The 26,075-nt window shown below is 41.0% G+C and overlaps 1 protein-coding gene across 1 annotated transcript; it reads right to left on the reverse strand.

Moving 5' to 3' along the window:
• Nucleotides 1–2,392: 2,392 nt before the first annotated feature.
• On the reverse strand, nucleotides 2,393–12,892 carry LOC124674258 (eEF1A lysine and N-terminal methyltransferase-like). The gene is made up of 16 exons (XM_047210298.1): nucleotides 12,445–12,892; nucleotides 10,919–11,020; nucleotides 10,733–10,799; nucleotides 10,112–10,293; nucleotides 9,753–10,013; nucleotides 8,820–8,903; nucleotides 8,690–8,737; nucleotides 8,532–8,596; nucleotides 8,069–8,117; nucleotides 5,719–5,956; nucleotides 4,550–4,671; nucleotides 4,269–4,349; nucleotides 4,124–4,198; nucleotides 3,176–3,315; nucleotides 2,940–3,090; nucleotides 2,393–2,856 (listed from the first exon to the last, which is right to left on the reverse strand). The coding sequence occupies exons 1-16, from the start codon at nucleotides 12,790–12,792 to the stop codon at nucleotides 2,674–2,676; spliced, it is 2,196 nt and encodes a 731-aa protein (XP_047066254.1). The 5' UTR covers nucleotides 12,793–12,892; the 3' UTR covers nucleotides 2,393–2,673.
• Between the last annotated feature and the right edge of the window lie 13,183 nt (nucleotides 12,893–26,075).

Consider the following 26,075-nt stretch of genomic DNA (forward strand, 5'->3'; position numbering starts at 1 on the left):
TTTTTGTGTAAAATATGGTGGTGCTGAGCGGAAGTCTCCATGGACAACCCTCCAAAATCTGTTCCGCACCTTGACAAGCATGGGAAAACTTCAACATCTCATGAGCTGGTGGGAAAAGTATTAATTTCCTGACAAAGCAGCTGCCCTCAGTTTTGTAACTTTGTAGGAAGTCAACCACGCACGTAGAAGAAATTGGGATCCAGAGCCAACATTTTTTTAAAGAGGGACAATAATAGTACTAACAGTGATGACGAACTGTTTAAATCTCTTAAAATAGTGACCATAACAGTGCTGATGAATTTGGGGGCAGACTGTTTAAATCTCTTCAAGCTCTGTGCCGCGAGGATAAGGAGAAATATAAGTCTATTGTGATGGCTAAGCTACAACAACCTTGGCAGAAACTTCACATCCTTAGCACCTCAGACGAATTAAAACACCAAGCAGGCAGATCAATCAAGGAGAAGAAGATCGAGGACAGATGGAGGTGGCCAAAGTTCTATAGCTACTCAAGTAATGTACCACGTCAAGTGTAGTTTTAGTCTATAATTATTTGGAGTAGCCTATGACTATGACTACTACAAAATGGAGTTGGTGGAAAGTGTGGAAGAAGAAGATGAACACTACACTGTCCGCTACTGCAAAAATATCTAGTTAAGAATGATGTTGCAATCATGCAGGCACAATATCTTTTGTGCCACGCCGTAGTGTTCCTGAGCTAGCAGCCGCCATGGTAGGTATGGCTTAAACAAAGCGGCAGTGCAGATCTCGAATAATAATTCAAGGAACAAGAAATGTCAAACGAGATATTATTGTATGGCCAGCTCTCGTGCCGCTCTATGCTCACAACCAACCACTTAAATTCGGGAGCACGACGGTTTGTGCTATTCTATTTTTCAGATGCATGTTGCACAGATCATGACATGCAAATAAATGCATACATGATACAGATGTGGTTACATATCATTTTCTCTTACATTGTAGTCGACTGCGGGCGCTGCAATTCAGCCCGGAAGTAGTGTGATTTTTCTTCCCGTGTATCGGCGTATCCACAGCCTCGTCCGAGCAGAGGTAGTGAGACCTTCTCGGGAAGATTACTATTGCAAGGCGGGAATGAGGTCCTTAATGGCTTTTTTCGGCGGCGCTTATACATGGCCGAGGAGTAGCAATGTAAGTGGAGAAGGGGGCATGTCACTTTCCTCGTGTCTATACTTTACTAGATCTTAGGCGTAGGATGGATGGATATAAGTAGATCACAAATATTTTTGTCATAGATTGTGGGCCACTTTTTAGTAAGTATGAGATATATTGGCAGTGCTACCATATTAAATTGCAAACATCAATTAATCAATTCACCCCAAAAGTTTAAACTGGTGTGGAAAGGCATTTCAAGTTGCACGACAATCAAGTTTCAAGTCGTTGATCAGAAGGACTGGGAAGCTCTGTGGTGGACTTTCATTGCTATAACACTGGAGAAGAATATGACAAGAGGTGAGAAAAAGTGTGGAATTTTGGGTCTAAAAGGTTTACTTGCTAATAAGTTGGCCAATGTTAGCAATAAAAATGATTTAGAGTGCACATTCAAGATCGAAAAATAGCTATCAGCAGATGGAAAGCCAAAAGTTTGGTCACGTGCAAAGAATCAGTATAGTACATTTTAGACACAATCCAAATATATCCATTTATCAAAAAATTGTGACAAGAGGAAAGAGGCACCGTAGAATATACAATACTCCTTGAACTTGATTGCTATGGATCTGACAAAGAAGAGCTGAGAAAGTATCGAGCTGAGAAAGTATCCAGGACATATGCGCCACTGCCCACACAACATACTAGGCACATAAAGCCCTGGTCAAAGTCAACTCGCCAGCAGGGCATCCACAGTTCCGTTCCACACATGCTACCTGGCCTAACCGTGACCGTTCAATCAACTTAGTGCAACGGGGATTAATCTTCTTCAAGTTAGCAGACATCTCTGTCTTCCCGTACTGGTAGTATTGATTATTATTCATATATTGTGCAGGTTTGGAAGATTCCATAGTGTGTATGCGTGCATTTCTCTCGGTCTCACAGGACTAAATGGCCATGGAGAAAGGGACCGGCAGCTTTGCCTAGCCTAGATGGGTTACAAGTCGAGCCCAACGACGTACCCTTCTTTCCTTTTCGCAAGGGTTTTCCAATCTTCTCGAGTATGGACTCAGACCAGATTGGTGTATGTTGAGTCGCTGACCATATTTAGAAGCTTCAAGCGACCACGCATGTCAATCAAAACAGCCACCCAAGTCAGCTGCGCCCCGTTTTGATCTTGATTTATATATCCTGCCAACCAAGTAGGTCTACAGGGATGAACAAATTAGCAAGATCAGTCGACAGACAGCACTGAGAAACCCGTCAAGATATTAACGGTCCTCTAATAATTCTGAGCCAGGAACTACATCCTCACCAATACTAGTAGAGATGAACATGTACTATTTCTTTTGAGAGGGCGAACCCCCCTACTCACCGTTGTAACTCTACAGATGGTAACAGAGCTTTACTCCTCAAAAACTTGGCACTGACAGTACAAGTGAAAATGCACTCTACCCCTTCTCAATTGGCAAGGGTTCTATTTTATCAACAACAACTCTTTTCTGAGTGCCGGAGCACAAAAGGACGGTGCTTCGCAACAGAAGTCCACTACTGCAGCCTCTGCAGATTCTTTATATCTGATTCTACATCCACCGGGTATTTCAGCATAGCCTTCAGTTTCGCTGCAGCCTCGTCAAGGTGATCGATTTCCAGGTATCTTTCGCTTGGGGACGCAAACAGAACTTCATTCACGTCTTCTTCGAGTTGCAGTGAGTACAGGTGCTCAAATACCTAGAGGGGAAAATTGTTAGATCTAATACTTGAACTTAGACCTATGCAGTTACAAACAGAAGCTTGTCCCAGGCCTGTCTTACCACTTTCAATCGTGAAATGACCATTTCCCTAACTGCTGATGATCGCGCGACTAAATTGATGATGAGGAGTCCCCCAGCTGAAAGGAACTTTTTTGCTGACATGAGGAAAGCATCTTCGACAAAGCTGACATGAGGGCAAGACAGCCCAGAACTGTAACCAGGGACTTCAAATCAGATTCTATAGGCATGAAAAGGCTTGGCAAAACAACGACGTGGAAAAGTTAAAGAGTCTACACCTTAGATCAGATGAATCAACATCAACAATAAGAATCCTGATTGCCTTGCTGTTTTTGCCGTTTGGTACAGAATGGGTTGAAGTACCATGGTCTGCAACTGCATTTTCTTCGATGAATTTGATTCCATCCCCCAAATGCACCTATTGCAAGGAAACGGGGCAAATGTAATGAAGCTCAATGCCACAAATAGCAAACTTTTTAATATAAAATAAAATAAAGAACAAGGCATCAGAAACCAACACTGAACACAACTATTAAGAAAGATAGGGCAATGCTTCGTAATTGAATGAGATCTGAATTCTGAACCAACCTCAGTATTGCTCATTACTACAGGCTTAGTAGGTACTTCCTCTGTTCCTAAATATAAGACATATTGGCAGTTCAATTTGAGCTGCCAAAACATCTTATATTAAGGAACGGAGGGAGTAGTACTTGGTAATACTAGTAAGCTCCTAAGCATGAATTCCTAAGGAGGGTGAAGTACTCCTGAGTATAAACCTCCTAAACTCAAAGTATAGTAAAAGCGCAAACATTACTTTGAGTACGAGAAAGAAGAACACAGATCATGATTTGTTAAAAAAGAATGTTCGTTCTAAAAGTCCTAATTGTGTTGTGCTTGCTTGGTGTTGCATAGAAAAACAAAATGATACATTACGATAAAAATAATTTAACACATTAGCAGTTACAATAGACCTTGCTACACTATTATGGCCGTACAGATACCGAGTACAGCACTAAGAACGCCACATCCCCAACTGGTAGATGGTTCCCTTTCCCCCAGATCAATGAAGAAGGGAGAAGTCAGTTGATTCTTCCGAATAACCGGAAGCGAAGTGCTATGCCAGGGCGAGGGAACGGGAAAAGAAACAGCTCCGAATAAAGATATTTTTAAATCAAATAAAGCCTCCAAAAAGTAACATCTAGTTATTTTTGCACATTAGCAGTTACCTTCAATTGCTCATCCATCGAAAAGCCAAAATATTTCTTTGCTACCTCCTCCATCATAGGGTCCAACTCAACAACCTGTAAATTTTGAGAAACATGATCACCCAATTTAATTAGGCAACCAAGAACAGGACATGTTCCCGTTTACCTCAATATCTAGAAAAGGGAGACATCCACGAAGAAACATTGGTAAACTCCCTGCTCCAAGACCTACAATAGTGGTACTAATCTACAAAACAAAATGCAGGATATTAGTATCAGAATTGAAATTAGTGTTGTAATGGAAAAAAGAATAACTGACACTAGCACGGAGGTCCAGGCATTCAACAAATTAGTTCTAAATACAAAACCAACCTTAGAACTTCAGGTTTTTACTCTTGAAACTTATATTGTTCATGCATAATGAATTAATGATATCATATTACTTACTTTTTCTCCAGATGACGCAGCAGCAGTCAGAGCAGATGCAGCTAAAGAAAGCCCGCATATGATACTACTGTGATAAGAGCTACCAAGATAGCTATGGTCGATCCTCAGACTGTTCTTGGATCCTACGTATTATAAGAAAAGCCAGCCAATGGGTTTACAAGTTACAGAAGATATAAAGTAAAGACATAACTTATTTGGTTGCGTTATTATTGCATCAGAGAGGACTAGACCAATCACATTAATAGACGTACCAATATGAAAAATCAGGTAACAACAGTTACCGATCCAGGGTTTCAAATTCCAAATTCACGAAAAGGTACAGATGGTATGAAATCCAGGCAGTTGCAGCAGAAACCAGTTTTGCCTATGCAGATTGATTTCTATAAACTAAATGTAAGGTTTAACATAGATGGTTCCCACCCAAAGTTACTATTCACATTTTTAAATAAAGAATCAAACACTCGAATGTTTCCAACTCAAGATTTATTCTCCAGGTAACATCTGAAAAAAGTGGATAACTGCAGCAGCTCCTGTTACTACCAGAGGACCATGAACCCTTATTCAACAGCAAAAATAGAGCACAGGGGAACTGGTCATTTTCAACTGACATACCAAATGAGGGAAAGGACAGGTACATCACCTAATGATTATATCTCAGTTAAGAACAGCGTGTAGAATCAACAAGCATTAGAAGAGGAAATGAGCAAAATCATATATAATCTGCAAAAGTTCTGCATTTTTTTGAAAGGTTTAGAATGACTTGGCAAAAAAAAAGTCTAAACTATCAGTAAGTACTAGATCCAGGGAAGATCAACATACAGAATTAGTATCAGATGAGTATGAACTTCAAATTTAAAGAGTGATTGCATGTCAAAAAAAAGTGCATGCAAGTAACTGGATGAATATCCCCAGATTAAAAATACACTCATACAGTGCAAAAGTAGTTCCAGCAATTGGTAAGAATTCAGACTGCAATTTATCTAGAATCATATGCCATGCATGAAATGTTCCCCATGAAACCTAAATGCAAAAACAAGGTTATCAACAAATAGAAAAGGCTCAAAGCAAGCCGATGAAAAGGCATGGATTATTCCTACCAACAAGGAAAGCAAACAACCACACCATAACAGAAATATTGCACATTTAAGTTAACATCAATAAGAATATACCACTGAGACCCTTTTTCTGGTTCTTCTTTTTTGATGCTGTAGAAGAATTTTTGCTCTTATTGTCCGTCTCCTCACTGGGGGAATCACTGATTAACAATGCTTCAGATTGCACTAAGCCAGAACTTCTTTTAAAAATAAGTCGACGGAACATTTTTTCAGACATAGAGCTTTGGTCTCCATCAACATTTTCGTACACAACATCTTCCACAACCATAGGACCTGTTATTTCTGACGTTACCTTCAAAATGCAACAAAAGGAGGTCAGCTGAGGAAGTATTTAACGTGTGCAACTCAACGGTGATCAGACATTAGAACAAATTAGCGAACCATGTGGCTTTGACAAATTCAAATAAAAACATCTACATGTATTAGCCACAAGTAGAATCATGTTCAGACCTGTGATGCTAGGGGAAACACAAAAAGCCTTTGCATTTCATTTCATTCAAAAGATAGAAGTTACCAATCGGTAACGTTCAAACATCAAGCTTTGTGATTCATTGCACAAGGAAGGGTCAAGATATATTCTATAAGAAAAATCATTATGTAGCTCCTTCTGAGCAACTACACAAGTTCACAAATAGCTGACAGTTAATTTAATCGACCCAAGGTGGTGATAATCTCATCCTGAGGTACTTTTCTCAAGCCAGTGCCCTATAAGGATCGGTTAGATTAACATCACCCGAAATGATGAACAATTAAGCACTATTAACATTTCTTAGGGCGTATAAGATACCCTCTACGGAAGGGAGCATGCAAATTTTTAACTTTTTTTGGGTCATAGGCAAAAGAGTAATCATAAACCTTGGTTTTTGGGAGTAGTTATCTTGCAATAAGGAAGGGAATTTGACAATATGGGAGAGAGGGAAACCAGGCCGACTAAATTATCCTTTTTGGTTGCATATGACACTTTTACTGCATTCATCCTCACACAGAGGGTGGGATAATAGAAACCAGCCATACTATACTGGTTATTTTCCCATTAATTCATCCTATTAAATCCTTGGTATAAGTACGAAAAATATTTTTCTCCATTCATCTCAGTTCCTTCAAGTCTTGCCATATACAGATTCTCTCCAAACAGTATTTACAACAATGTGAGATAAAATGACTAGCGATAACCCAGCTTAGGAGACACACTAATCAAGTAATCATCATCAGTAAACTGCAAACCGAAGTAATCCAGAGAGAACATGACAAACAGATGACTCGAGGAGAAACAAGCAATAACTAAACAAGATGTAATTAACTACAAGTCCGACACTAACACTAGGACTAACAAGCTTTGGAATGACACGAAGCTAATATGGTCCTGGAATCCTGATTCAACACAAAACAGTATATCTTATCATTACATAGCTTGGAACATTTGCACAAGGGAATTTTGTGCTTGCATCAATTTAACGGACAGCTGCAAACATGCTAAGACATTTACTATGCACATTGAGAACCTATACAGGCAAAGGCTGCAGTTAAACAGGTGATGGATGAATTGAAGTGGTTTTGACTGTTATAACTTAGCAGGAAGGAACTTGATGCGGGAGAACACAAGAAATAGTACCAAAGTGTAACCAAACATCATTAGTAAGAACCCCCAATGTGTTATCAAAAGAAGAAGCCTAAATTTTGGACCGGTAGTTGGTACGATTTCCATGTTGAACACACAACTGCATAATGAGGTATCTGAGACTCTGAAATTTCAAGACTGAATTACTTCGAAAGTTAAGGCGGTTTTGAGGCATAAGCCAGTTTCGCCGACATGGAAGAAACGTGGCTGACAACATGTATTTTTTGTATGATTCCACGTTTCATGTAATCCAAAAAAATTATCTGAGCTTGCCAAAATTCGAACTACAATAGAAGTTCTTGCAACTTTTGATCAAACAAAATAGAACCAAACATTCAGATTTATGACAAAACAACATAGCTTTTCAAAGTTTCTGAAGATTTTATTTAAAAAAACAAGAAATATAATTTAGTTTTCCTTAAATATCAATTTCTAAACACTGAAAAATCTGAACTAACATTTAGTTTCTAGGACTAAATCGAATGTGGAATCATATTAATAAGCCACATTGTCAGACATCTGTGTGTCACTTTGGTCAAACATCACCATCCTGTCTCACACATCAACAAAACCATTCTCAAAACCAGGTTAGGGTTCAAAGTGATTCGGCTATGAAAGTTGATGATCACCAACACATGGTCTTATAGTTTTAGGTTCAACTAGGACCTCGTTTTCCAAGTTAAAATTTGATCTTCTCCACATAAATTAAGCTTATTTGTTTAGCTTTGGGTCTCTAAAAAAGGACAAACATCATTACCACTAGAATAGGCCTCTAGAAAAAAGTACCTCGTGCAGAATATCTCTTTGTTTCACGCCATCACTAGCCATCATGAACCTGCACAGGTGTTTATGTACCACCACAACATGAAACATCAAAGTAAAAAAAAAAAGTTTTAAAATAAATAGTAGAACAAAGCCAAGAGAGAAAAGTAAACAAGTAGTAGTGGGGTGTAAGGTGATTAAAGGATCCAGGCAGTGCGGGTTGTAGTAACAATAACAATGATATTACATCTTTCCTAAATAGGTTAACTGGCAGAATATACACATCAACTTATTTAGCATCAGCAGAATATTGTTAAAATAGCATCGATTTTTCTCCTGGCCAGTGACCATGCAATCATTTACCCCAATACATAATTGCAAAGCTTGGCTTAGTTATTTGATGTCTTCACTATTTTCTGAACATCATAAATGCCAACTTGTAGAAGAAAATGCTGATGAAATTTCAAAGGAAAGCATTGACACCTACGGGATAGGGTCTGTGTCTTCCGGATATTCAGGTTCTAGATCCTTAACAAGAGGAGATAAATCCTTCTGAGAATTAGCAAAAACATTAATGTTAAGGTATAACATATGTTGAAATAGGAGCCTTTGGCAACCGCAGTGTTCTAATTTGAGAAAAATCACCTTGATAACATCTATGTCAGCATTTGCATGTCTGCTATCCAAGAATACCTAGCATATCATCAATATAAGCCACGAGAGTAATGTAGCACAATCCCAGATAACAAAATGGTTGCATTCATAAAAATTGTACCATGATTAGACGAGCAGCCTTTGCACTTTCAACAACAACCCACTGCCCTTCCTCTGAAGCAAATAACCATTCCTGAGCTCGTGCCTGGAAGAATGTATGTTCGTTAGCATTTTTGGATGGACAGAAGAGTTCATTTGGTCGTTTTTTCAACATTGTTAGGTACAATACTGAAAGGACTGATGAATATGCAATGGAAGCTACTGTGCAGTCTGTGCTTAAGCAAAGTCCAATTGGCCAGATTAGTTGACCCACAGGCCACTCACACAGGCAAAAAAATCATTTTGTTGCAGCTGAAAAACCGTGTTAGACATAAATCAGAGATAAATAATGAGCAGTGAACTGTACCAAAAAAACTTAGCAGGATTAAATCCAGGGTAACAAAATATTTATTATTTGAAATAGGATCCATGGCAGCATATTTATAGGTTTCAGTACTGGTAAGGACACTAAATCATATTCAAAAAGCATTGCTTGGCAAGTCAAGTCGACTACCGGGCTTCAACCAAATTCATTCCTTTTCCCTTAAGATGGAAAATTCTTAATTCCCAATTACATGAAAAAATTACATTAGTATTAACAAGATCCTAATAATGCAGGTGCTAGTCCCATATAATTGCAGGTCAATCAACCAAGTCAAGTCTGTATTAGTCATTTCCTTCCAATCCTGATTGCTAATAGCTTAACAACATGTTACACGATAAATTATAAGACTTGGATCAAGAATGGGCTGTAGAGGTCACACAAAATCCCTAGCCAATTTCTTCAAGTGTGTCTTAGTTTCGAAGTAATCTCTGGTGATAATCAGATATCGTATTGTATTATTCCACTTGTTTATTGCAAAATAAAGGAAATAATTGGCTACGGGATTCAGTTAAAATGTGACAATAAAACATACTGAAATGCACAGGTGTAAATTGACAATATGTAACATACCTTAGGCACAATGAAAACTCCACAATGGTATGCAAATACACCGGTTTGATTCTTAGCATCCATGAAAACAGCCTTGTAGCAATAAAGTGAACTTCCCTGCTCACCAAGAATCAACTGCCTCCTTCGTCCTGGAACAATGACCTTCAGGTTTCCAATAGCTCCTAGCTGAAGATCTCGCAATGAGAAAAGTACATCAACACCAGAAGTGTGTGACTCCCGGATTCTGTTCTCATTTTGCAGAGCATGAATTACAGCATTTGCCTGTAAAGCCAACATAGAGTACAAGAGTAACTGTAAGAGTCTGACAGAAACTTAATTGTTTACATTTCATAATGCATACCAGAAGAACATAATAGTACCTGTTTCATGTTACAGTATTTAGCATTCTGATCCAGTCGCGATTCTATTGTGTGTACAACACCCATCTTCCCTTTTACCATGACCACCATGAAGGTCTGGAAGGCAGACTTACTGGAGCGTTCACTGGCTATAGCTTGGATACTCAAATCCCATCCAAACCTGAACTCAGGCAAAAGTAGGTCTACAAGAGAGAAAGTAGAAAAGAGCGTAACTAAAGTTTCAGTATTAAGTGTTAATTACATAGAAAATAATTACGTAGAAAATAGCCTATCTGTTCTATGATTGGTGTTCTAGAGTTTTAGGAACGTCTTAAAATCTGATTATCTGAATGCCAATATCTGCAGAAGTATCTATATTGGTCACAGGTATACAACTAGTACATCACTAGACTTTCTGTTAAAGATACTTTCATAATCGCATGACCTTTTATTTGTATTAATTACACTCCGTAGTTTAAAAATCAATGGTCATATTTGTACCAAATCAGTATATAATCTCTCATGGAAGAACAGAAGAAATAGAAGAGCTGTAACTTAAAATTTGGACCTATCTTAAATTCGAAATCAGAAGCACGCACATGCATATGTAAAGTTTAAACAAAAAAGTTAATAAGAGTTCACCTAAAACATGGGATTCTGCTAAAGTAAAGCACACAAATTTTCCCCCTGACTTCAAAACCCTCTTGGCCTGCGAAAGGTGCTTGCTTAGTCAGACTTGACATGAAGAAAACAGAATTTCCATTAAATCTACTAAATTTCTGCAAGTAGATGGGGGTATTTAAACTTTAAAATTCATGATCAAAATACCTCATTTAGATATTTCATCCCCAGTTCCGTGCCAACTTCTGGCTCCATAAGAGCATCCAATCCTCCCTTATCAAGTATGAAATCAAATGACCCATCTGGAAACTGTCAATTTGGGACGTCAGTTGGTTTCCACAAGAATGTGTAACAGGTTGCTAAACAAATAAAGCACCTTGTTCAAAAAAAAAAAAAAAGCACGAGGACTCAGTTGGTTTCCACAAGAATGGCAAAGGACAAATGATAAAGCAATAGAAATTTTAAAAATGTGTCAACTGGAAACAGTCAGTGACACAATCACAAATATTGCCCATCAGGTGAAAACTTTCCAACAGTCCATCCAAGCGAAGGTTTTTGGACCGAATATGGTTTAGGAAAATGTGTATCCACTACAATCTGTATCCGATTCCAACTCCAAAACATTAGGGTAGAATAGGGTATGGGATATGATACAGAATGAACAATATCCGCCTGGATTCAACTATCCGGACTTTTCAACAATACCATCTATATAATATTACATAGGACATCGGAGACAAGCTACACTGCTCAGGCAATATATCGAAAACCATCTGCATTTCGGCCCTTTAGAAGTTTATTATTGCGAGCTTATGCATTTATGCGTAGCTCATCTTGTACTTATATACAAATATTTATCCTGAAAAGTTTTCAGAAGGTTAATTAACTGTGTATTGTCTTGGAACCTAGCTAATACTTATGTGTTACAGCTACTATTCCATGATCACTTCATGTCTTCATCTATCAGTGACTGCGCATCAACTGAAAATCATATAAATATGTGCTAAGCCTATGTATTGAACTGCTAATGTAGTTGGATTTTGGAAGTACTGTATCTTTCATTGATCTCCACTTTCACGCTATATCCTGCTAAATATTTGTAACTGGGGATGTCTGTATTCAGCTCGCTCCATATTCATGACCGTTATTATCCGTGTCTGTATTCGTATCCGGCACTTTCTGTGTCTGACTCCGGTTATCTCAATAAATAAATACTTCCATTTTTTTCAGTTTGATCTACCATGTTGCAGAAATTGCGAACAAAAAACATAAGTATCTCCTGGAAGCTAGGAATAGAGTGCTAGCACATTAATTCAGTTGTAAGACTATGCACTGACAACGGACAGACACCACTCCATGGAACCCAGGCCAACTTGCTCTATAGGCAGGAGTTGAAATTCCAGTCATGGTGCCAAGGTCCATAAAAGAATAGAGCTGTATATATTTTCCATTCAGTGAAGCAGTGGCTAATATCATCATCCATTACAGCATCAAGTAATCGAGCATTGCAAACTTTGATAGCAGCTTCAGCACAATCATCAGTGTTCAAAGTTCAAACATCACAATTTTGAACCTGCCTGTAATCGAAGTGAGCGCAGATGTTCCAACTAGAGCGGACCTCATTATTTCAACTAGAGCGGACCGCCACCAACCCAGCACCAATAAACACACCAATCCTAAATTAGCACGATTCTCAGCCGCAATCCACGGCGCGGGGGGGGGGGGGGGCATACCTGCATTTTGGTCATGTCCATGACCCGCCAGCGCATCTCGGGGCGGACGCGGGCGTGGCGGCGGAGCATGTCGGCCACGATGACGCGGGAGAAGTCGATGTTGGTGATGCGGCGGAAGCCCATGTCGTAGAGCTCCTCCGAGAGCACGGAGCTCCCGCAGCCCGGGACGAGGATGTCCGCCCCCTCCGCCCCGAGGAGGAGCGAGCGGAGCGGGGCCTTGATCTGCGCCCACTCCGCGTACCACTCGAAGCTGTCGCCGCCGCCGCGGAGCGCGAAGAACTTGTCCCAGTTCTCCCGCGACGTGAAGTCGTCTAGCGCGCCGAGGAGCGCCGGCGTGGTGGTCGCCATGGGATGGAGATGGATGCGCGAGGCTCAACCTCAAACCCTAGCCGAGTGTAGGGGTTTAGAGATGGTCGGAGTCGGAGAAGGGAGAGGGACGATTGTCCAGAGTCGAGAGTGCGACCTAAATCCAGTGTGGGCCCGTCATTTCCCCCACCATCCGAGAGCACGGTACAGCATCCAAAAAATGTTTTATTTCCTCCATCTTATAATTGATTGTATCTACTATAGTTGAATACCCGTGCGTTGCTGCGGTTTTTTTTTTCTCATTTCACATATTACATGATGCTCATGAACATTCACGTTTATACATGAAGGCCTTGTTTTGCTTGAAAATTACTTTGAGGGGTACAATTATATTTTCATGACACATATGTAGTTGCACTAAAATCAATAATGCTCGCAATAATCCATATAAATAAGGCAATAAGAGCATCCACATGGTCCATATAATAACTATCAGCATTGTTCAAGAATTCGGCCGAATCGCCGATTAAATGGCCAGTTAATCGCTACTCAGTGGGTCACTGAGTAGCCGATTAACTGGCAAATTGGCCGATTAATCGCTGTTCAGTGGCCGAGCGAGTCGTTACCCGTTAACGAATTCCTGAACAATGACTATTAGGTCAAAGGATCTTCTAAAAAAAACTCTTATGTTTAGCTGTCAATGCTAACCAACTATCACACAAGAGATAAGTTAATTGGGGACACAATTCAAACCGTGAGCACATTAACTTGCTCTTTGTATATGTTTCTCAACCGAGCAAGAGAAAAATAGATGATCAATAGCATTGCTAACATGTGACAACATTTTCATCAAGATAAAATTGATGAAGTTGCAATTAACTGTAGAAAGAGTAAAATGCTTACTTGGAACTTGTGTAGAAGAACCAGTCAATATTGAGAACGGAAGGTACCGGTAAGCACACCCTCGGAACAAAAAACTATATGCAGATTTAATACGAGTATAAGGAATTAGTAACATATGCACCATATGACTTTCTTTGGTCTCGTTAATCTGAATTGACCTACAATTAACTTACATTAAGTATAAACATTTGTAATTTAACATACTTTAGACAGTACAAGGGTGACCCAACCAGCATCTATATCATGCGATATGAAAGGGGCGCCTATGAGGCTATAACTTGATTTGCAGAAACTCTAGTCACACTAAGCATTCTTACAACAGTGGGTAATTCCCATCTAATAAATTTAGCCTACTGGTAAAAGTAATGGAAATCTTGAGGCCTTTCACTGGGAGGAAGGGAGTTGAATTGTCTTCATTCGGTATATAATACAATACAAGCAAGTGTATAGACACTACTGAAGTTTGGAAAAAAAGATACAAGATCAAAGCTCAAGTTCCGCTTTTTGTGGAACATTGTATTCAATATATTCTGGGACATGTAAGAACAACATATGTAATATCCAACATGTGCTTGAAGATTTTTGGACATCACCCTGCACCATTCTCCGGAGAGGACGGCGATGCACCTTATCGCCAACATAGTGGATAATCTTCAAGGTGTGGAAAAATTTACAGAATTCTGTTAAGTAGTAATATGTCATAATTAGAGCGCATACTGCTGAAAAAACCCCACTCTTCTTATGAGATAAAATGAAAAAAAAAACTCATAGTAAATTACAAGTATCTAAAGTTTGGGTTTTATCTTATTTAGCTATGAGGACATAAACTTCAAAGGTCAAACAATGAATCAAGGTCTAGGTGTTTAAGTTATATTTTAAAATAACACGATAAATATGGCAAATGCTTGAAGTATACTCACCATACCCGCCATAAAAATACTCAAATTGTGGAATTGCCACAAGAATAAGATCAAATCCAATATTTTCACAAATTACAGTGACTATCAAGATATGAAATGATTAAGAGAAACATCAAAAGTTCAATGAACATGATTATATGGCTTTTTTACGGCAGACTGTGATAGCTATGTCTCTGCTTAATGAACACGGTCATGAAGATTCTTCCTATCAGCAGATAAGTTTGCAATTTGCTCATCTTTCTCTTATCACACCCATTCCATATGTTTCCAATCTCCCGCATCTGCTTGGAAAATTCTTTCTTCTCTTGTATATAACGATACCTTCCAGCTTTTATTTCAGACTACAACAATTATAAAATAAACAAATATTATTTTAAGGTAAGAAACAACAAGAAAGGAGGGTCAACAGCTGAATAACGACACCGGTGAAGGTAAGATATGCTTAAAGCAACACGCACCTCAACAGAAACTCATCAAACACAGAATTTGTGTTTTATCCTGCAGAGCAAACAAGGGTGACCCAAACAGAAATGTTAGCTAAAAAGACACATGTGAATAATTTTTTGCTGCGGAAACCAGGCAACCACCTGGCCGATTCATCTTCCGCGTGGCACCACCGAATCCCCCGTCCTCTATCATGCGCAAGCTCCCTGCCCATCGCAAGGAGAAAGGATTGTGGGGAGCAGCAGGTTGCGCCTTCACTAACATAATCATGAAAATGCAGATGATAAAGGATCATAGTAGCTGAAAAACAAACACGCAAGCTAATTTCCTAAAAAATCTGTACTGAAGTAAAATGCGTCAATACTGAACTACCTGTATATTAAATCGATTTCGGAAAATGTCAGTGTTAGGCTGTTAGCAAACTGTTTTTTATGAGAGCTCGCGACAAACATTATTTACTTGGATGAATGCAACAAAGCTCTAAGAAATATGTGTGTGAGATAACTGGCAATATTGTAGGCATATATGTTTATCTTACTCTTGCTTTTGATCTGCATAATTTTAACGCATTTTTGAGTAAGAATATATTCAACTGCATCCATAATATAAGAAGATAAATCCATGTAAAAAAGCAAGGAACTCAGTGTACATAGCTAGTAGTTAGCAGCACCTGTAATATGGGTAGAGAAATCCATCTACAAAATATGGAACATTGTGTCCGCAGTTCCAAATATTTTCCCCGAGAAATTTTTGCTCAGTTTGGTACAAAATGGATCATTGTGCTCAGTTTTCTTGCATCAAGACGAACACAAAGATAAGGGTGAAGTGTCCAATTAAATTTTATAACTTAGGAGGAGTCTATTTTATCGTTATATTATGGCACATCCAGTACAACCAAGCATATGCAAAATTGATTCTTAGCATGAGATGCATGTGAATTTTCACGATTTAGCTCACTTCAATATTATATCTTCATTCATCTCAGGCATGGTTTTAAATTTTAGTATAGGTCATGCTAAGATTTTAATCTATCCGGTGGCTATTAATTAATTGCTAGCCCAAAGTAAAAGCAATATCTTCGCGTACGCATTTTACATTAAACGACAGTGTTAAAAATCCAGAAGACTGACTAAGCAATGGATTTTGTGTCATTGTCATTTACTTCAGAAGTGGTTTGATCACTGTATCAAGTGCACACCTTTCAAAGCTAGATGTAGGAATGAATTATTGTGGAGTAACATTCTCTGTTTTCACGTGGCTATGGAAGTGGCAAGAAGGAAATATCTTTCACAATCTATTGATGACAATATTTAAAGAATGGATATAGCTAATGATAATGATTAGGATAGTGTTAGAAATCCTTGATGCGCCTATTCTATTATCCAGTGGGGGTATATTATCACAATATCTGGGAAATATCATTAGAAAGGAAAAATAAAGAAATGTCTTACTATTGCTTCACCAACATAGACACACAGAAAATAAATGATTGATAAGTTACTGAATAGTAGGACTACTCTGTACGTCTTCACTGAAGAATAGCTTCCCTAACACTTGATATGGGGATTAGCAGGTAGCATCAACAAAGCTAGCTCATCCTGAAGTTCAGTTAGTTTTGTCGTTATTTTCTTTTACTGTAATCTAATGATACATTCTGTTTTTCCTAATTAATTAATTAATCGACATGACCACTACCGTTGCTCTCTGAAGAGAGAATACTCAAGAGATATAGGGCGTGTCTTGAATTAAATAATGAAGGGGGCGAGGAAAAAGTGTTAAAATCTCAAGGAATATTAATTCCTCTAATTAAAATCACATCTGCGATCAGACCATCAGCATACACGACTAGATCATCAGCACACACGTGACTCGCTAAAATTGCACGACTATGAATTACTAGTAGAGAATACAAATCTACTAGAAGATGTTACTGCAGTATTGCATTAATTACACAGTTTTCTTTTTCCGGCAGGAGTTAATAATAATCCACGCTCTTTGCCGAATACGCGCAGGGTGCCCGGAGGTGATGAGATATCTCAGGCTGATGCTTGGGCGTACTTGCGCTTCATGGCCTTGCGCTTGTCCTCGTCCATCTGCTGGATCTCCTCCTTGACGGTCGCGAACACCTTCACCCGCTGCCTGTACTGCGAGTGCTTGTATTCCAGGAAATCGACCCCGAGGCCGACACCCAGGCCGGCGGTGAAGCAGACGAAAGTCTTCAGCGCCGGAATCGCCATCGATCGCCGCCCTTGATGAGAGGTATTTTTTTATATATTCGTAAAAAGGAAAAGGCGTATAGTTTTGCCGTGTGCGCGCTTATGGCAGGGAGGAATATATCAGGTGGATGATGTACTCATGTACCAGATCGACTTGTACGTCAAGCCAGATTGACTAATGTACGTATGTCCGGATTCTTATTTACTTGCGGCACAAACAAATTGAAAGCAAAGTACAAGAAGTATATATCAAGCCCTAAATATATATCGACGTGCTCACGTACGTTTCCCAACTATTACAACCTCGCGCAAACAGAGAAGTAGGAACCCTGATCAATCACTTGGTTGGTTCACCGGCCGGCGGGCGGCATGTTGTGGCGGCAGATGCTGTGCTGCGGCGGCACAGGCACGCTGGTGGGGTTCTGCGGCGGACGCGTCGGCCGCCTCGCGTACATGGGTCAGGAGAGGCGCGACCGGAAGGAGGCAGACAAGGTCCGGCGAGACATGGAGAGGGAGCTCCGCCAGCGTGACGGGGCGTCGTCGTCGGCCAGCAAGGACGACGGTTCGGGGGCATTGGCGCTTCTCGCGCTCCTTGTTTTGTTTGGTCTCAGTTCTAGTAACAAGAAGTCTGACAAGAAGTGATCGATCCATCACAGAGGTCGATCGCTTGATCGATGATTGATTCTCAGGCTTAGTAAATCTTGTTCTCTCTATTCCTTTTGTGTGCAATTGACTCTAGGTTTGTGAATGATTTGATTTGTTGCATGCGTCATGCTACACGAAGAATTAACGTAGGAGGCGTGATTGCCCGAATTGCTTCCTCCCCCGTGTCATCTCGTTTTCTGATTTGATCTGCAAGTAGTCGCCAAAGTATCTGACTGTCTAATTTACTGTACGGCGGTATAATCTTGCATCATTGCACCTAATTCATGAGCATCAACATTATTTCTCTATCTTTCCATTGCCGTGTTATTTTGCGCTTCCGAGATCGATTAATTCGAAATCCTTTATGAACGAAAGTACTACTTCCTCCGTCTCGGTTTAACAGGCACGCATGCAGTTTAAAATAAACTTTGACCATTGAATTAGTCAATCAAATATAAATTTTATGTCTACAAAATCTATATCATTAGATTCGTATGCAAAAAAGCTTTCCAATGATATAATTTTTGTGACATATATTTCATATCTTGTTGACTAAAATGATGGTCAAAGCAATTTCTTAAACTACATGAGTGCCTGTTAAACTGGAATGGAGGGAGTAGCATTCTCCACGGACGAGTGTGGCACGCGAGCAGACGTTGTCTATCTGGCGGTGGAATCCATCAATTGAGTACCTTGAAAGATGAATGAGCAAGCTCATTCGTTTCTGAATACGCTTAAAATCAATAAATCAACCTATATGCACATATACATGATCCATGCCCGTGCTTTTTATCGGCAATATACTTAACATGGGACAATGTGTGCGCGAAGATTCGATGGGTTAGTTTAGTATTGTTCCCAAAAACCATAATCCTCCTTGGGAAGATTTATGTTCCTTCTATATCATATGAGTTGGGATGTTTGGGGTATGTGATATTGCGATGCCTGTCTAAGCGTGTAGAATTTTCAATGTTCCAAACAATGTCCCAATTTGTTGCAAGACTGCTTGTCCTCTGCTGCATACACACGTGGCATGTTCAATGATTCTTGGACATATGTTCTAGATGTTGTCTTCTCATGCTGTTTGATTGATTTTCATGTTGTATATGTTGCAATGGTTTTTCTCAAGGGTTTTTCCGCGTTCATTGGGACATGTGTTTTTTTTTTTTTTGCTATGTAGACGGGTTCTCAATGTTAGAGCATTTATTGACAACTCCCTCCATCCACGAAAGAGTGAAGTTCCAGCTTTATTGGAGAGGGTCAAACTATTTTAAACTTTGACTAAGTTTACACTAAAAATAAAATAATATTTATGAAATCCAATATGTATATAACAAAAAATATATTTTATCATAAATCTAATGATACTGATTTGGTGGCATAAATGTTGGTACTCTTTTTTTAAACACGGCTAAAAGTTAGAAAGTTCGATTCCAATTTTTTTTGAAACACTCTTTTACAGATGGAGGGGTACTTTTGTGAACTAGAAACCCGCGAGGATCCAAATCTCACGCTTAAGAACATGTACAATGATATCTAATTAGCCGTCTGTAATACAATCCACGTAGGAAATTTGCTGATGTGGGAGAGAGAGAAAACGGAAAACGGCACAGTTCGTCGGTAGAAATAAAGACGGTCTAGTCCCGTTAAAATCTCTGCGTAACGACGGACTTTTTCCCGCTGTACGAAGGCCGGTGTCGCTTCTCGTGCGTTGGATAGTCATCTTCCACGCAAACTGATCGTTGGGGAGTTCGTGCCGTCTCACCACAAATCGCCTCAGGTCTGCGGCTTTGCGCCATGATCCGCGCCATGCATGCTCGAAGATGGATTGGAATTGCTGTTTGCAAGTGATACACGGGGAGGAGCGGACGAGGATGCGACCTGGTGGGCGCCTTAGCGGATGGAAAGGAGCAAGTGCTCCTCCGATGTTGCCAAGCAGATCAAGGCCCTGTCCATCGAATTCCAATCCTTTCTAGCTGTGGTGTTCTTTAGTTTGTTTGATCTGGGAGTCCTGATGCGTCTGTTCTTAACATACTCTAGGAAGAAGATGCGACGGATGATTGATTAGCTTTGCTCTACTTCTGCCCTTTTATCTTGTGCTGAACGATGAGTTTACCCAAAATGTAGGAGCTATATAGACAAGCCATTGCAAAAGGTGTCTTTACTGGAGTCTGTAAATGACATGGATAAGAATTACAGACACGGTAGCTGTCTAAACTAATGTACATGCCCTAAGTGAGATCCAACGGGCTCTGAAGGTGGCTGATCGGATGATTTCAACCTAAGAACGCCTAACACGACCAGGGATTATTTACTTGAGGAACAAACAAAAGCAGCAATCGTCAAGCCCAAGGAGTTTTGAAGCCCTAATAATATATAGAGACGAGTAGAGCACGCTGGGTCGATGAAACCCTGATCAAAATCTGTTACTAGTTGGCTTCCAGCATGTTGTGGCAGATGCTGTGCAGCGGCAGCACGGGCGCGCTTGCGGGGTTCTTGGGCGGCCGCATCGTCCGCCTGGTGTACAAGGGCCAGGAGAGGCTCGACCGCAAGGACGCACAAGAGGTCCGGCGATACATACGGAAGGACCTCAGCGGGAAGGCGGCTGATGCACGACGATGGTAGCTCCTGCTTTGGGCATTAGCTCTCGTCACTACGGGAGAATTGAAGTACGCCGACGGCCAGGCGATGTGCCGACGGCCAAATGTCGGGGCCGTCGGCACAGTAGCCTCCGGAGCGCGGCGACGAGGATGACCGTCGGCGTTAAATTGGCCGTCGGTACAGGCTAAAGGTGCCGACGGTCACCGTCGGCACAGCTCTGGCCGTCGGCACAGGACCAGTCTGGCCGTCGGCACAACTTTTTTTTTCTTTTTTTTTCCACTACAGAACTGTGCCAACGGTTAAACCGTCGGCATAGCTTTTTCCTATTACTCAACGGAAGTCTTCAAAAAAGCATAACTAAATCATTCTAACTGAGAAAAATAAGTATAATATATCAAATTTTGCAGAAAAACAAGATCTATCATAGAAAAATATCAAAAATGGAATATTTCAAATACCTAAATAATTTTTCTTATAAATGAGCTATAATGTGCGAGGTTTCATGGCTTTCACACACGCCAAAAATGAAAAAATGGTCGCTCGTGGGTCGGATTAGAAATCCGCGTCCAGGGTATTGCTTACCATCCTAGGGCCCACGCACGTGCCCAATATGACCTTGTTTCGGAAAATTATGCCATGTCGAGGCCGTTCCCACCTCATTTCCCCTGAAATCCATATAACTCCGGACATGATAGCTCTTTTCGTGAAGGGTTTTCCAAAATAATTGCCACATCCCAGTTTTGACAAACGGAATAGTTACTATGACATATAAAATGACGCCACGCGGCTCCGTGAGATTTTTTGACTTCGTTCAAATTGCCATCTGGCCAAAACAGCCCCCAGGACATGCGGTATCGCCGTACCGGGCGTGCGGGTGCACCCATTCGCGACAAAACTAAACGGACAAAAATTAGCACATATAATGATGCATCTTAGAACTAAAAACATTTTTTCCGGAATTTCTGGAGCGACGGATAGTTGAGCCCTAGTTCAAATCCGGTCAGTTTCCAGCTGATTCGGCGGGACACCGCCGGAAACCGCATGGGTTCCCAAAAAGCTAATGCGTGCACATGTCATGTGATAGGTGGTGCGTAGGTGGTCTACTATGATCGCACGGAGGTTTCACGTCATATTAAAATGTGCTCCATGTAGCTGCTTCACAAATAAAAACCTTTTGGGCACGCTAAAAATGAAACGATGGTCGCCCGTGTGTCAGATTAGAAATCCGCACCCGGGGTCTTTCTTCCCATCCTAGGGCCCACACACGTGCCAAATATGACCTCGTTTCGGTAAACTATGCCATGCCGAGGCCGTTTCCCATCTCGTTTCCCCTGAAATCCATAGAACTCCGGACGTGATAGCCCTTTTCGTGAAGGGTTTTTCAAAATAATTGCCGTATCCCACTTTTGACAAACGGAATAGTTACCATGACATATGAAATGACGCCACGCGGCTCCGTGGGATTTTCAAATTGCCATCTGGCCAAAACAGGGACCGCGGGACATGCGGTATCGCCGTACCGGGCGTGCGGGTGCACCTATTCGCGAACAAACTAAACGAACAAAAATTAGCACATATAATGATGCATCGTAGAACTAAAAACATTTTTTCCGGAATTTCTGGAGTGACGGATAGTTTAGCCCTAGTTTAAATCCGGTCAGTTTCCAGCGGCATCGGCGAGACACCGCCGGAAGCTGCATGGGTTCTCAAATAGCTAACGCGTGTACATGCCATGTGATAGGTGGTGCGTAGGTGGTCTACTATCATCGCACGGAGGTTTCATGTCATACTAAAATGCGCGCCATGTAGCTGCTTCACAAATAAAAACCGCTTGGGCACGCTAAAAATGAAAATATGGTCGCCCGTGAGTCAGATTAGAAATCCTCGTCCGGGGTCTTGCTTCCCATCCTAGGACCCACACACGTGCCAAATATGACCTCATTTCGGCAAACTATGCCATGCCGAGGCCGTTTCCCACCTCATTTTCGATAAAGTCAACCAGATTTAAACTAGAGGTACTTGATCTATTGCTCATGATTTTTGGGTAAATTAAATTGTAGGTTCAAAATATGATATGGATGTCATATTTGTATTCCTCTTATTTTTCTGATCAATTTAGACATATTATTTGTCAAATTCGTATTTACTCGATATTAATTATTCCATATTAAATAAAAAGACAAAAATTAAATCATTTAATTGTTTTTCAAATTCTATATTATTATTATTTATATATATTCATTGTTGTTTACTTAAGTAATTGTTTAAAATTCAAAAATATAGAGATGTGGCAGCACAGTCAAAGGGTTAATATGATTGATATGGTAGTATTAACAACAAGGGCGTCATTTCTTTCATGGAAGCTCAATACAAGTGCAATTTGACCTAAGATTAGATCTACTAAGTGTAAGTGTGATTGTGAAAGATTAACAAGTAAAAAAGAATAAGAAGAAAATTGAAAAAAATAAAAAATATATTTTTTCAAAAAATATTTTTAATCTTTTTTAAAAAAAATTGAAAATTTTGAAATACTATGCCGACGGTATAACCGTCGGCACAACAATCTATGCCGACGGTCAGTCTGTGCCGACGGTGATCGAGCAGTCCCCGACCGGAACTATGCCGACGAAGCTACGCCGACGGTCACCGTCGGCACAGCCTGTGCCGACGGCCTTCCTTGCTGTGCCGACGGCTGGCGGCCGTCGGCATACTGAAGCTCTCCCGTAGTGCGTCGTGCTCCTTGTTTGGGTGTCTTTCGGTTAATTAGTTCTGAAAAGAAACCCGGCAAGCCACGCTCTGACGATTAAATTGCTGTGTAATGCTGTCCAAGATCTGTTCTCTTCTATTTTTTGTGTGCGCGCTGAATAGTTTGTGAATGGGTGCTTTACATAAGGACGTTTAAATAAGAACGGTGTTTCCAAATTCCGATTTTTTCTCTTTTTGATGCATCTCAGTTTCCCGGTTGATCTGTAATAATGAATTTCTCCAGGATCAGTGGATATGGTTCACGAGGATCAGATCTCTCTCCCGTACAAGCTCTTACGAATACAGTTCCTGCTTTCCATGGTGTCAAAATAGTAGAGGTTAGAAAAGTGTGCCAAATTAACAAGATCCAACAGCAGAAATGGAGAGACTAAACACTGTAGACGGGTTTTTCTACATAAAAAGAACTAGGAGTATTAACAAAATCTTCAACCCTAACCTCTCCCCAACCCTAACCTCTCCCCGCACCCGCGCGGCGGCGGCGCCGCGCGGCGGCTGCGCCGCGCCGGGCGGCCGCCTCCCCCTTCCCTCTGTGCCCCTTCCTCGGCCTCCTCTCCCGCCGCCACCGCCCAGGACGTCGCCGGGCGAAGCCCCTGTGTGGCGCGGCGGCGGCGGTGGATTTCCTTGGCCTCCTCTGTTGCGGATCGGGGAGGCTCGGCGGCGTCCGACCCCTTCTTCCACGCGAAGGCGCTGATGGGATTCGTAGCATAGAAAACAAAAAATTTCCTACCGCGAGAACAAAAAACCAAGCCAAGATGCAATCTAGTAGATGGGAGTAACGAGGGGATCACGAGACTAACCCTTGAAGATTTCCAAAGCCTACGAGATTAGATCTCGTTGTTGCAGAAGATGATCACTTGCCGCTTTCAAAAGCGCGTAGAAGATCTTGACGGTGCCACATTCGGGCAGCACCTCCGTACTCGGTCACACGTTCGGTGTTGATGAAGACGACGTCCTCCTCCCCGTTCCAGCGGGCAGCGGAAGTAGTAGATCCTCCTCGGAATCCCGGCAGAGACGACGGCGTGGTGGCGGTGGTGGTGGAGAACTCCGGCAGGGCTTCGCCTATGCGCTGCGGGAGTATTATGTGGAGGAGGAGATGCTAGGGTTTGGGGAGAGGGGAGGGGCACTTGGGCGCCGGCCCTTGGATGCCCTAGGTGGTGCGGCCAAGCCATGGGCAGCCCCCTCCCTCTCCTCCTCGTTATATAGGTGGAACCCCAAGGGTTTGCCCAAAGTCTTCGAATAAGACCCCAACAGAAAAACTGCCTTATGGACGAAACCTAGAGGAACAGGGACTCTCCCCTTCCCCCTTTACTTGGCCGGCTAAGGAGGTGGAGTCCACCATGGACTCCACCCTCCCACTTGGTTGGCTGGTTAGGGTTTGTGGAGTCCCTCCGGGACTCCTCCTTCCATAGTGATTTATTCCGGATAATTCTAGAAACCACCTTCCATAAATTCACCGGATCATTTCCAAACTTGGAAAGTGACTTCCTATATATGAATCTTATTCTCCGGACCATTCCGGAACTCCTCGTGATGTCCTGGATCCCATCCGAGACTCCGAACAAAACTTCGAACTCCATTCCATATTCCATGTCTATTTAAACGACATCAAACCTTAAGTGTGTCACCCTACGGTTTTCGCGAACTATGCAGACATGGTTGAGACTTCTCTCTGACCAATAACCAATAGCGGGATCTGGAGATCCATAATGGCTCCCACATATTCAACGATGACTTAGTGATCGATTGAACCATTCACATACGATACCAATTCCTTTTGTCACGCGATATTTTACTTGTCCGAGGTTTGATCATCGGTATCTCTATAGCTTGTTCAACCTCGTCTCCTGACAAGTACTCTTTACTCGCACCGTGGTATGTGATCTCTTATGAACCATTCATATGCTTGCAAGCTAATTAGACGACATTCCACCGAGAGGGCCCAGAGTATATCTATCCGTCATTGGGATGGACAAATCCCACTGTTGATCCATATGCCTCAACTCATACTTTCCGAATACTTAATCCCACCTTTATAACCACCCATTTACGCAAGTGGCGTTTGATGTAATCAAAGTACCCTTCCGGCATAAGTGATTTACATGATCTCATGGTCGAAGGACTAGGTAACTATGTATCGAAAGCTTATAGCAAATGAACTTAGTGACGTGATCTTATGCTACGCTTAATTGGGTGTGTCCATTACATTATTCATCAATGACATAACCTTTTTATTAATAACATCCAATGTTCGATCATGATCACGAAACGATGACCATCTATTAATCAACAAGCTAGTTATACAAGAGGCTTACTAGGAACTCCTTGTTGTTCACATAACACACATGTATCAATGTTTCGGTTAATACAATTATAGCATGGTATGTAAACATTTATCATAAACATGAAGATATATAATAACCAATTTTTTATTGCCTCTTGGGCATATCTCCAACAGTCTCCCACTTTCACTAGAGTCAATAATCTAGTTTATATTTGTAAAGATATAACACCTTGGCCTTCCGGTGCTTTATCATGTTTTGCTCACGGGAGAGGTTTTAGTCAATGGATCTGACATGCTCAGAAACGTATGTATTTTGTAATTCATTTACGTCTTAACGCATCACTCATTTTCCAAATGAGTCGGCATTAAATATGTTTGGTCTTCTGGTGGAACCTTAATTCCACGGTCTGAAATATGTCACTAATATTGTCACACACAATATAGCTTCAAAGTTCTGACACTATCGGAACTACACCAAGTTCTCAAAGAACTTCTTGACTTAACATCCTCAGTCATTGTCAAAACAATGACATACTCGCCTTCGTTTGT

Source organism: Lolium rigidum, chromosome 7, assembly GCF_022539505.1.
Source record: "Lolium rigidum isolate FL_2022 chromosome 7, APGP_CSIRO_Lrig_0.1, whole genome shotgun sequence".
NCBI lineage: Eukaryota > Viridiplantae > Streptophyta > Magnoliopsida > Poales > Poaceae > Lolium > Lolium rigidum.

What these genes read in the sequence shown, in the direction of transcription:
- LOC124674258 (XM_047210298.1), bottom strand. Translation starts at nt 12,792, where the DNA reads ATGGCGACCACCACGCCGGCGCTCCTCGGCGCGCTAGACGACTTCACG. An exon ending in CTGACATAGATGTTATCAAG is followed by an intron (nt 8,597 to 8,689) that starts GTGATTTTTCTC and finishes GCTAATTCTCAG; the next exon opens with AAGGATTTATCTCCTCTTGT. An exon ending in TCCCTTTTCTAGATATTGAG is followed by an intron (nt 4,199 to 4,268) that starts GTAAACGGGAAC and finishes CAAAATTTACAG; the next exon opens with GTTGTTGAGTTGGACCCTAT.